The sequence below is a fragment of the Amia ocellicauda genome, chromosome 16 (genome assembly GCF_036373705.1).
Source record: "Amia ocellicauda isolate fAmiCal2 chromosome 16, fAmiCal2.hap1, whole genome shotgun sequence".
In the NCBI taxonomy this organism is placed as follows: Eukaryota; Metazoa; Chordata; class Actinopteri; order Amiiformes; family Amiidae; genus Amia; species Amia ocellicauda.
The window spans coordinates 25,506,163-25,519,658 of NC_089865.1; the positions used below are offsets into that span (position 1 = coordinate 25,506,163).

The 13,496-nt window shown below is 38.2% G+C and overlaps 2 protein-coding genes across 4 annotated transcripts in view; both read left to right on the plus strand.

Moving 5' to 3' along the window:
- The window catches only part of dnpep (aspartyl aminopeptidase), a 41,922-nt gene extending 39,799 nt beyond the window's left edge, over positions 1–2,123 (plus strand). For both annotated transcript variants that reach the window (XM_066687661.1, XM_066687663.1), the window contains exons 15-16: positions 251–418; positions 1,830–2,123. In XM_066687661.1, coding sequence (XP_066543758.1) covers positions 251–418; positions 1,830–1,880 — 219 coding nt within the window. In that variant the 3' untranslated portion in view covers positions 1,881–2,123. The remainder of the gene's footprint in view (positions 1–250; positions 419–1,829) is intronic.
- A 6,264-nt stretch (positions 2,124–8,387) lies between these two features.
- The window catches only part of LOC136711559 (receptor-type tyrosine-protein phosphatase-like N), a 141,201-nt gene continuing 136,092 nt past the window's right edge, over positions 8,388–13,496 (plus strand). Inside the window, exon 1 of one of the 2 annotated variants that reach the window (XM_066687892.1) lies at positions 8,388–8,814. In XM_066687892.1, coding sequence (XP_066543989.1) covers positions 8,736–8,814 — 79 coding nt within the window. In that variant the 5' untranslated portion in view covers positions 8,388–8,735. The remainder of the gene's footprint in view (positions 8,815–13,496) is intronic. The other variant, XM_066687891.1, reaches the window with a different exon arrangement.

The window sequence follows — 13,496 nt, forward strand, 5'->3', positions numbered from 1 at the left end:
AGTATCACCTTTAACTAATTTAGCCATATTTAGAAAGCATTAACTGAATATGTACAAATGCTCCTGGCATGAGGCAACCCTACTGCAAAATAACGTTAAATATTTGTATAGTTCTATGTCTCATTAGTAAGACTGAAGTCAAGGAGGTTAAGTGACTTGCTGAGTGGGAAAAGTCAGAGGCGGAAAAAGCCACAGAGAAGAGGCGGATTGTCTGGGTCCTCACTTGTCTTATGTTGGGTTTGGTTTGTAGGATGTCATGGTGAGGAACGACAGCCCCTGTGGCTCCACCATCGGCCCGATTCTCTCTGCCAAGCTGGGCCTGCCTGTGGTGGACCTGGGCAGCCCCCAGTTGGCCATGCACTCCATCCGTGAGATGTGCTGCACTTCAGGCGTCCTGCAGACCACAACGCTCTTTAAGGTACCTCAAACACAGCCTGACTTGATGCCACCGCCTTCTCCCACCTTCTCATTTTCATTCATCGCCTGTAACACAACTATACTATGTTTTCTCAGGAGTTACAAACAACATTACGATGACGAATATAGCAAATTAGCAGGGTTGCAATAAAGAACAGAAAAAGAATGCTCTTTTGAAAAATGGGGTGGAAAAAAATTCAAATAAGTAGTGTCCATAATGAAGTGTGCCTCCCTGTCAGCCTCCTTTTCCTGTCTTTCAAATGCGTATTTCTGGTGTGGATTTTAAAATTCATCATTGGCAATGCCACTCTGTCTGGGAAGGCTGGGGTAAGCGAGCCAGTAAATTGATGCTCGTCCAAGTGTGCTGTCCTCGTTCTGAGATTGTGACAGGCAGGGGAAATGAGTTTGCAGGGCACGGAGACCAAGGCCAACATGACATGCATTTGAAAGAAAAGGGAGGATGAAAAGAAAAAGAGGAAACAAAAGAATGACGTTCGATTTCTTGAAAATAATAGAAAGGGCTGATAATAGTTGGTGTATTTTTTCCCCCCAGAGATGAAGGAAAGGGAATACAGAGAAAGATATTAAGAATAGGAGACAGAAGAGAAGGGGAGCTGTGCAATGTTAAAATGAGAACCCACATTCAAAATTTAAATTGTCCAGATTTCCCACAATACCCCTTGTGTAAACATTGGCATCCTCCATAAACTTGTAATCTGGCTCTGTAAAATGGAGAAGGCCAAGACACGACTGATATGTTTATGCCTGCTCCGTTATATGCTTTATATTCTGTCCAATACACATTCTTTTGATCTGCAGCCTGCTCATTTTAATATGGCAGCACTGTTTTCTATATATATATATATATATATATATATATATATATATTCTAACTAACTTTCCTTTGATAGTAGGATAGCACGTTGATATTCTATATGTATGTGCACGTCCCAAGCTATACAAAAATATGTGGTTTACACTTTTTGTTCCTTTTTAAACCTTGCTTTGGCAAATGTTTCCCTTTTGAAGTTGGGAAATAATTTGTGGATTGCATGTTAATCACAAACATGTTTCTGACACTTTCACTTTGGCAGATTATACTTTTAATGGGAAAAAAAGATCAATGCACACAACCAAACTAGCCACATATGCATATATGTATTGTTTCTTATTATACTATTTAAAATGTATAGCAACAATAACACCACCTTTCGAAAACTGTAATCATTGTTAAACTGTAATGTTAATACTTTTTCCACATACTACATTCAGACCCTCTTTGCACATGACATGACTACTGCAAACTAAAGTTGAATACTACTATAGACGTGTACATTACATGCATCTATACTAAGAAAAGTCAGATTATTTTGTTGCTTATACACTTTTTATGTTTGTCCCCCCCACCCCAGGGTTTCTTTGAACATTTCCCAACTGTTTGGAGCAACACGACCATACATTAGAGCAGACGGATGCTGGCACAGCGACTGACACAATGTCCACACCGCCCCTGCGCTGAGGACTGTGCGCTACTGACCTCTATGCATTGTCAGGGGGGCTTGCAACATTAGACGAGAGGAGGCGAGATATTAATCTAGAATGATTGACTATAGATGCCTTTTTTTGTCTTTATTTTGTTTGGGAAAGGTCTGTGATCCTTCTGCATAAGATTGATTCAGTCAATAAAATTACCTTTTGAATGCAAATGGGTTTTGAGTCAGTTATTTTAGTTTTGTTGGGTTTGTTTACAGCTGTAAGTGCTACAAGTCGGACTAGGACTGCTGCTTCAAACCTGCTGTCTGTCGGGAGTCACCTGTAGCTGCGGGAGAAATGTCATTACTGCAAAACATGGCACAACAGAAACGACTGTACTTATAGGATGCCTGAGTAATTAAACCCAAATTGTGGATTTTGTCTCTAACAATTGTGTGTGACACAACAGCCAACAGCTTTAGTGACTCACACTGCTGTTTGAATATCTCCCATCATGCAGTCTGGCGTCTTGAACGAGTGTGATGGCTTTCAAGTATATCAGTATCTGTAGAACTCTATTGTATTTCTATCAATGTCATTTGCTTTGTACTATAGTGCCCTTGTAAATGATTTATCCACGAGTAAGACCAGCACTTTCAATTCAGTGTATTACATTTTGTATTTATCATATAGGTGGGGAGATTTAAGTATGTTACAGTAAATAATAAACCTATACACTGCCCTTACACATTGGTAAACCCTTGGGAAATCTTAATCTGTACTGAAACATCTGGAAAAATCCTTTCTTGCTGTTGTGCTCTTGAGCAAGGTAGTTTATTCATCTGGAATACTGTGTACAGTTCTGGGCTCCACACTTCAAGAAGGATATCGCTGCTCTAAAGGCAGTTCAGAGGCAAGCAACCAGTCTTATTCCAGGTCTGAAGGGAATGTCCTACTGAGAGACAGAAGGAACTGAACCTTTTCACCCTGGAACAGAGGAGACTATGTGGGGACTTGATTCAAGTCTTCAAAAGCATGAAAGGCACCGACCACATCAAACCAGAGGAGCTTTTCCAGATCAGCAGGGACACATGGACTCGGGGACACAAATGGAAATTGGGCTTCAAGGCATTCAAGACAGAAAACAGGAGACAATTATTCACTCAGAGAGGTGTCGCAATCTGAAACAAATTCCCCAGCGATGTGGTTGAAGTGACAATTTGGGAACATTCAGAAATAGACTGGATAGGATCCTTGGATCACTTTGTTAGCAATGTACACCAAACAAGCGCAGTGGGTCAAATGGCTTCCTCTTGTTTGTAAACTTTCTTATGTTCTTAAGAGTGATTCAGTTCAAACTTCACTGTATACATTGATACCTATGTCAGTTAATACATTAATAGTAGAAATAAAGTAAAAATGGGATAGTCAAATTCAATTTAAAAACAAATCACACCAACTGGTTCATATTCAAATTAGTTGTATTTGTTTTGTTTACAAACAGGAGAACAATACCTGGGGAAAATAAACAATACAATAATTCCCACGATAGATCTTCTGCAGTACAACAACCATTTCCTGAAAAATACACTAGGTGGCAGCTGACAAAACTAGCGGACCACTTTTGCATTTGGATTACAATATCTCCAATCACTTGTTTCTGTAGGGACATTATAGCTTGAGGAACACAGTTTAGAATTCTGGTTTCACCAATGTATTTGAGGTTTATGCTGTTCAAAATTCTGTATTTTGGAATATCAATAAGTATGCAATCTTACATGTTGCAGAAGATTTGGACTCTTAATGTTTAAAGATCATGGTAATGTAAAGTGTTTATATTCACTATTCATCTTAGTTATTCGTTAAGACGTTTTACATATGTATATATTTTTAATGAAAGTAACTACTTGTGTTCATGTCTGTTGACAGTAGCAGTGAATAACAAAGACCTTTGATATGGTTTGAACTTAGCCTATGACTTCTGGGTAAATCCTCACCTTGAGTACATTTTAAGTGATACAACTTTTTGGACTATTTTATTTTTTACCTTTCAAATGATCACACAGCCTCAAAAAACACTTTCTAAAACCTCAAATTAGGCCAAATTTCCGTTGACCAGTCAGTGATCTTGTTAATTTCACACTTAAAATAATAGAAAGAAAAATAAAATGGCCAGTAATCAAACTTCAGTCACATTTGATCCTGGTTGTAGGCATATTTTACTGCTCTTTGTTTCCCCATTTGAACAGGTTGCCATGAGCCTTCTGTTTCGTGCATGGCAGTGTGTGGCGAGTTAGTGGCCTGTTCTTTTCTTCCACCTGGTATTGCAGCTCCTTTGCTGGTATCGTTTGGGGCTCAGTCCCTTTGGGAGTACAGCTGTGTTGTCTGGCCCACTTTGGGAAAGCAGCTGTAGACCTGAAAGGGAACCTTTCAGCTGTCAATCACTCCAGGGCAAACAAAGCCCAGGCCACCTGCTGAATGGAGGCAGGACCAGCAACACGGTCATATTGTTGCTCTGCAAGGGAATCGGCAGGACTGTGCTCTTTTTACCCAACTGAATTTGTTTTTAATTTTTTCAGGGAAACCAAATTAAAGCTCCCGCAAATTGCCACCTTTATTTTGTTGCCACAATAGAATCTAATGTGAAAATTGAAAAGGATATTTTGTTTCACTAAATGTATTAATATCTAAATGTTATTCTGTCATTGTGTGTATGTGTATCTATCTATTCATCTACCTATCCATATGTATGTAAAATGTATTGTGATTATACACAAAATTATTATTTGGAGTACAGAATGACTATGGTGATTGAGGCACAACTGAAGCACTGCTGCAAGAAAATGTGTTCTATGGGAAGAAATAAGGAAAGCTCTCATGAAAAGCATAGTCTCCTTGAATAAATAGAAATCGGCATTATTATAGTTTGTTACCATTTAGTCTATGGAACCATTGTGTTTGCAGAAAATCTACAAGCGGGAGGATGGGATTGTCTAGACACATTCAACCAGTTACAGCCCAGTATGGCTGATATCATGGCAGGCTGGTATACATGCATATCAAAATGTCAGGTTTAGGTACAGCTGAATCTCCACCATATGTTGACAAATATACAGTATAAAGGTCAAAAGATATTTAAGACTGTATACAACTGTAGAAAACTGTCTAATCAGGGACACGGGAGGCTACTAGGAAGCAGCACCACCCATCATCCAGAGGAAAACATGGCCCAGGAAATTCCACGGTGGTGGGAAGCTGACGGTGTAGGGAAGAACACAGGGCTGATCAACACACTATATAATGATATTGAGGAAGATGAGGGCTCAGTACAACACTGTCACCCTAGAGAACACCAGGAAGGTACCGGAAAAGAAATACAGCCTAGTAGTCAGGGGAAAGCTGGTTTGGTGGAAGATTTGAAGACTGAGACATAATAGTGTAGGGCAGCACATCATGTTGTTAACATAGAAATATATACAACCATGAAAACAAATCCTTCTTACTTTTGTGCCAGTTTTTCAAAGCAACATTGGATTGGATCACCCTGATCCAGATACAAACTTACCAAATCCAGATCTGTGATGACATTTATGATGAACCTGAGCCTGTTGAAGACCCAGACCAACCTCCGGCGTTCTCTCAGAATGAGGGACTGACTGGACGTGCAATAAGGGATGCAATTGTTAGAAACTACTTTTGACTGGTTCATCTCTGATGATTGTGTCATTGTAATTAATATACAGTGATGAATGACAGTTAAAATTAAATATATTATTTTTGTTTGATATTGACAGCTGTTTGGCGGATTATTTTATGGGGACAAAATCTTTTTTTTTTCTACTTTACTGTACTGAAAGGCTTAATAGTTAGCCTACTGTTTACTTTATCTACTTTATCACTGTAACGGTTAAACAAATCAAGTGCAAAATATAAATAAATGTATATATACTACATGATACAAATGTTGTATTATTTGACCAAGTAAAGTTTTATTACATTTTGTTCCTGAAATCCACCCTTCTGCTGGGATCAGGATAATCCTGATTTTTTGGATCAAAGTTATCCCAATCCTTCTAAAAAGTTTTGAACAACACATACTGAACATTGGATCCAGATCAAAACCAAGACTGGATTATGTGATCTAATCCGATTTCAGAATACTTTTTTCTTTTGAACAACCCATTTTCAAGATTTGATCCAATCTGATAGCCGAAATCTGATCAGATTACTTCTGAACAACTGGGCCCAAGGAATTGACAGAGTACCTAATTGCAGCACTAGTAGGCGCAGGAAGGTACCAGAAGAAAATACAGCATATCCCTGGAGAGAGTTTACCAGTAAATTTCACACCAGTGGAAAGCTTGAGATTGAGATATAATGGTGTATGGCAGTGTATTAAGCTGGTAATGTACACTATATAGGTACATAATTATATGTAACTACATTCTGTGAAATTAAGCCTCAGTACCAACCTTCCACATCAGGTTGCACAGGAAGGTAGTAGGATGTAATAAAGCACATCATCCAAGAAATGTTTTTTTTTTTTACCAGGTTTAGCAGGGAGGGAAGCAAGACATTGAGACATAACAGTATAGTACAGCCCACGATGCTGAGAACACACTGTATAGAGTATAGTTACAGTGTAAAGTATGTCTATATACAATTATAAAATACTAAAGTTATGCCTCACATGGTGGGAGCCTATGGGGCAGATTACACACACCCCAAGGTGCAGAGGATGATTTGGGGGAGACTGGCTGGTGTGGGCACCAGGAATTACCTTGGCACACCAACTACTGACATGCATCAGCTGAGCTGGCAAGCAAAAACATTAACATTATCAGTAAACTATGCCAAACCAGTTATTACAAATAGGAAATTAATTGAATAAAAAGTAGTTTTACAATTAGTTATTTAAGCAAGCCATAAACCAGAGGAGGAACTAGCTAACCCAGCTGTGTCAATACTATGATGTGGCTATTGCTTAGATTCATGTATTTAAAGTAGCGTTAGTCCAGCTGTTCCTCTGATTTCTAAGTTAATTGTTAGAGCTGATCAGTATTATGGATCTATACATTTATTACCACATGGAAATAGGTAAATTACTGAAAAAATATGAATATACATAAATAAAAACATGAAAAAGGTGTTATTGTAATGTAGCTATGGTGTCAATTTGATGTTCAAGTTAAACACTGGTTAATGTGGGTTTAGAGACAAGCTTTACAAGCCAGCCTGTCTCAAATGTGTAAATAATTACTGTAGGTGGCGAGGCTGCACACACCGTGCAGGATGACCGCGGGCGGGCAGCAGAGAGGCTCATTGCCGCTCGGAGCGCTGTCTGTCTGTGTGTAGAGCTCTCTCTCGCAGCTGCTGAGAGACGCCACCCTCCGGCGCTACCAAGCTGCGTCACGCTGTGGATGGAAACATCTGTATGCCAGCTGCGGTTAACGTCAGACACTGTCTACAAATAGGACTTGACTCTATTGAACTTTTACATGTACACAATTCAGACTGGGATGCAAACACTTGACATACTAGAGATATGCATTGCTTTTCTAGCACGAGGCATTAAGGCACCAATGGGTGATCAATTCCAATGTATTGCATTTTCAGAAATCGTGTCAATAGCAAAATGATTGACTTAAAACTGAGAAACAAAAAACTTTACTAGCATAATAAGAGGATAGATGCATTTGTGCATTTAGCAATTAACCAATTACTAATTGGCGCCTATATAATCCGGGTTACTTTATCATTTATACTTCCTCCACAGTTACTTATTGGTTTAAGAAAACCGTTTTCCCAAATAGGCCTACTATTTCGTGTAGTTTTTATACGTCTATCTGTATGTCTGGCTGTCTAGTTACCCCCAATACAAATATGAATAAATTGTACATTAATAACCTCTTTAGGTCGCAAAATGCAAATGTAAAATAGAACCATAATGTATTGATCAAGCTGATCATATAGTGCAGATGAATTGTGAAACAGGTGTTGGCAGTATACCTTAAAAAAAAAAGGAAATATACTTTCAATGTGGTATTCATAGAACTACTCTGTTTTGTATTATTTATGCATTGCACTGGCAGGGGCAGCCAGTCAGCCTCGCCCCTTTACTGTTCACAGCATCAGTCGTCCGCCAGCACCATTCAGACAACAAGCCAATTTCACATAAAGCACAACTCCGCCTTTACACAGAATACACCCATCATTTTACAGAAAACAAAATGCATGTATATATATATATATATATATATATATAACGTAAAAAATACACGATTTGAGCTCATTTAATGGAAAGTGGGTGAGTGGGTGTGCTGGGAACTGCTTTGCATACACCGGCTTTACTGAGAAGTTAAAATCCCACCTGTTTCAGAGCACTGCGAGGCAGCCCCCTTACTTTCCATATAGATAAGGCAGATTAAATCAGGAAAACCCACCCGTTGCGACGAGTATATGTCAATGCCGATATAGCATATAGCATTACTGCCCCTGACATTAACACTATCTTTTTAGCGTCCGACAAACCTGCAAAAATGCATTTGCACAAGTCACTCGCAAGTCCTAAATCTTTGCTTTTCAACCCGTCTCTCCTCCTTCACGACGAAGATGCTGTGGTCCTCCTCTGGATGACGTCACTGCGGGTCTCCATCAGAGGAGTGCTTGACTCCAGCTCCGGAGCCGCGTCACTGTGTCCCGGGTTTTGAGTCCCTCTCTCCTCCGGTTTAGCGCAGTTAGTTGGGATTTCATGTGTTTTTGCCAGTGTAGTGACTTTACTTGCATCCAAAATGAAGGTTTAAAGCAATTGTAGCAAACCCCCTTAGCATTTACCACTAGGAAACATGAAGCACCCGCGGCTGTGGAGTGTCCTGTGCCTGATGACCGTCTGCTACCAGCTAGGGATGTCAAGCAATAGATACGGTAAGAGGAAAATAACAAGACGTGTCCGTCGCATAAGAATCTGTGGGAAAAGTAACTCGAGAAAACGACGAGTGTAATTAACACGTGTTTGTAAAATGACTACATTAATTAATTAATTAATTTATTTATTTATTTATTTATTATTATTATTATTATTATTATTATTATTATTATTATTATTATTATTATTATTACTTCAGATTCAGGTGGATGTTGCAACAATCAGTTCTGTACGACGCAAGAGAGAGCAATAAAATAGATTGAGTGAACTTTACTATGTAAGAATCTATAGCCACCGTACCGATTTGATTGGTTAAGTAGATTATCCCTTTACACATGTTTAGGATTACAACACATGGAAAGAAAATGACTGTACATGTATGTAATGTTGATTTCTCGCAGTTTGATGTATGGTTAATTCTACTCATAGTTTTATGGCGGAACTGATTAAATCCTGGTTACCTTACATTATTATTATTATGATGGTGATGATGATGATGATGTAGTACTCGAAACAATGGATAATACAGACAGATATCATAAGATACCTTCATGTCAAAACAGCGTCACATACATGTTGTTGTGGTTTGGAGAAAGGGAGGAGCAGTCATATTTGAAAGACCTGTGTGGAGAAAATGACGGGGAGGACGCGGTTGTCGTCAACACAGCTCAGTGATAGTTTAATTACCACTATAGTGTCATATAAAACCAGAATTAAACTATAAGCTGACAGCTGCTCGCACAGATCTAGTGTAAACAAGACGCTGTTCTTATTCAAAGGTAACACCCAGTTAAAAATAGACCGACGCGTTTATGCAGATATAGCCAGAGTAGAGTCCAACAGTCCGTCTCTTTGGTCAGGCAGATTTGTAAAATGACCATACGTTGAATAATAACCAGATTGGCTCTAGTGCAGCTTCTGCCAACTCAAACATCATGTGGGTGGAAGAAAATGATGAGAGCTGTGTTGACTGCTCGATAATACTGTAACGCCCCCCCACTCCCCAGTGTGTGTGCTAACTGTTGGGTTCACTGCCACCACCTTTTCATACCCGGTAAGGTCTACAGGTTTAAACCAAGACAGAAGGAGACCAATTTTACTATATAAATTAAGGTAAAATGTACAGAATGCCAGAGAACAATTGATAAAAATATATTCATTTATTTGTACATCATATAAAAATAGAAAGGGATACTTGGGTTATGGGGAATACAGCAAGGTCAGAGGCAGTCTCTAACCCTCACTGAATGTAAGTCACAATACACACCAAATCATACGAAAATCACCCCACACTTCAAAGGAGAATTTAACATTAATCTAAATAAACCAAACCACTCACTCATAAGGCAACTAATAAATACACCACGCCATATAAAAGAACCACCCAATAAAGCAATATAAAGAAACACCACTGACCTACACAATCTCACCCAACCCCCCCAGATGTAAATGAAACACCCTTTTTACACACCTAAGCTAATGAATAATAATAAATAGTAAATATAGGCAGTTACTAAACAACCCTATTATTTCTATAATAAATAATAATCTAAAATATAATAGCCTAAAATAGAAGCTTTAAGATACAGTTAAGCCATACAAAGCAAAACAGTTAAATCAGCAGTAGAAAATACATCTTAGGGCAAAGGATCTGTAGGATAAGGATGTGGATTTGTGTGTGTATGTATATATACATATGTGTGTGTGTGTGTGTGTGTGTGTGTGTGTGTGTGTGTGTGTGTGTGTGTGTGTGTGTGTCCTAATACATAATATTTAGAATACAGTTCAGCTGCTTGATTTAATTTGTGTATGACATAGCTGTAGAGTTCTAAACACCTATTTGTCTGTGCTATTCTTCCCATTTTATCCATGTGTATGATACAGTCTTTATTTTATCTTGCATATTATATATTCTACAGCTGGAAATGGATAGGAAATAGTAAAAACATTGTGGATGCATAAAATACTAATCAGCAATATTCAAAGCACATGATCTGTTATATGTATATAGTACTAACTTAATTGAAAGGCACAAATGCTTAGTTACGTAGGGCTATATCAAATTAAACCTGAACCCTAATGTGGTTTAATGTATTGCCAGACACCTATTTTATTTATTTTAATACATATAGAGCAAAACTTGATAATGTACAAGTTTCTAATGTTGTAGTTGTAGGTCAATGTTTTGATTTGGTCTAGGCCTTAAACAGAGAAATATCAAGAGTAAGTGCGATACAATTGCAGGAGCATATTGTACACTGACTGGTACTCTGCCAATTGGCACATCTGTCTCACTTAAAGGGCAACTTTAACTGGGTAATCACCATCTCAACTGGGCCTGCCTTGCGCAGATTAACTGGTAGTTGCCAGACATTATTTTGGTTTTCTATGGGAGCAGTCTGAAGCTATGCGTGTATTTTAGCCCCTGTTGCCAGAATAGTCTTTTGTCTATTGACTCCAATTTAGCTCTCAGTTATTGAAAGGGTCTTTAATTAAACTAAAAAGCTGTTTAATTCAGCATTTATTTGCAACTCTTTAAATGTGGATCTCAACTTCAACATTACTAGGTCTTTAATAATTCAAAAACAATGACTAAGTGAACTCATACGCTGTAATGTACAGAGTAATTACTGTACATCCATTGAAAGCACAATAATGATTGTGTTGTTATAAATCCAGTGTTGCAAACCGACACTTGTGGTATAGCCATGCTTAATCTTATGGGCAACCATAGTGCATGTTGATCTGAATACATAAGTGAATGGCTGCTAACATGAAGTGTACACTTACTATTCTGCATGCCAGGGAAGGTAGATATTCTTTTAGCTGTAGTTGTCTTAGCTCTTTGGGCTTGTTTGTACTTAACATGTGAGGTACTTCCCCCCCTTCAACTAGCAGATCCACAGTGATGGTGGTTTTAAAAGGTGCAGTGTGCATTTTGTTTCAATTGTTTTGTATTCAACCAGTGTTTCTCTCAGTTTTTGGATTTCCCTCTCAACTCACTCATTCCCGAATGAAAACGAGCAGCAAGAATGTCAGAGCTTTCTGGGCACATGTTTCTGACCAAGGTGTTACTTCAGTACCTTGGTCAGCACCAGAACTAAAAGAACTAAGAAGCAAAATGTTAGTAGACACTTTCTAGAGACAAAGACATGTGCCAACATCCCCACCCATACAGAACAAATACATTTAACAAATATGGTAGAAATGTGTGATCTTTACATTTTTCATATGCCATTCATGCCAAATGAGTGGGATATGTTTTAAATAGCCTGAGCCCAAAGAGAATGGACTTTATCCTAATTGGACAATGAGAAATAATGGTTTAGATTCTTCTTCTTCTTCTTAATTCAAATGTAATGTTGTATGGCTTTACAAACATACACTGTTCTACATATACACAACATTACAGGGGTAACAATCCACCCATTACAGTGAATAAAATTAAGAGATGAACTACAATACGAGAGACATGTTTGGTGGTGCTGTAGTTCATATTTAAGAAAGGAAATGTACAGAACACAAGTGGTAAACCTGAAGAGTAACTATATGATTTTTGAACATGGCACCCCTGTCAATCCCTTCAGTGGGAATGACCCATGCCACCTCCCCCACTCCCTCTTTTTGTACCACACCTAAACACTGGGCAGACAGTGAGAGCCTCTGTCTGATGTTTCTGAAAATATTTGAAATCCGCTGCTCCCCAGCTGCTTTAAAAAGCAATTGAGCTTTCCTAGGTAGTCAGAAGCCTTGATTGTGTTGGTATTCTTTCTGGCTCATTATTAACCTCTTCAAATTGATTATTTTCCTACTGGTGAAATCAAAGGGAAGACTGAAGTGGTTTGTCGTTAAATGGCTCTACACACAGAAGTGGTCGGTGGGGTTTATGAAAAGTTCAAAAGGATTAGTTATTTCCCACACACATTAAAACTTAAAAAATTTAATGTCACCATTTAATTTATTCATGTATACAGTTGTCCACTAAACCATGATCACACAAGAGCGTGAACTGTGGTTCCTGATAAAGTCCACACTACAAGCAACTACTATCTATGGATTGTGAGAATCCTTGTGATTATAGTTTTCATGCCTTCAAAGTGGATTTGATCTGAGTTAAATAATGCTGAAAAACATATGAGCAAATACCTATATGATCAGCTTTGAAGCCCAGGTGAAGGTGAAGGTCTTATCTATCAATCTATCTATCAACCCATCTGTCAGTCTATTGGTTTGTCTATTTCTCTTATCTCTCTCTCTCTGCCTCTGTCAATCTGCCTGCCTGTATTCCTGTCCTGGCATACAACTATTGTCAACATGAATTTACATTTTTCAAACAAAATCATTTTTGGACAGTGAAGAGAGTATTTAATTTACAATCGTTAGCGCTTACAATAACTCATGTGGAATGCATATCATTTTAATGTTTTATCATTTTTAAACAAAAGCTGGGTTATCATATTATTATAATAAAAAGGCAATTATTATTATATTGTGTAGTCATTAAATTCCAAGTGTATAATATTTTCATGGGTACTTTCGTCTCCTGCTCATTTTCACCAACTCAAAGCATGGACTGTATACCATCTCAGAGTTTCAGAGTCATGCTTAGACTCCAAACTCAGCTATAGCCCCTAGGTTGCTGCCAGATGGAGTTAGGTCTTATCTACTGAGATGCATCTTA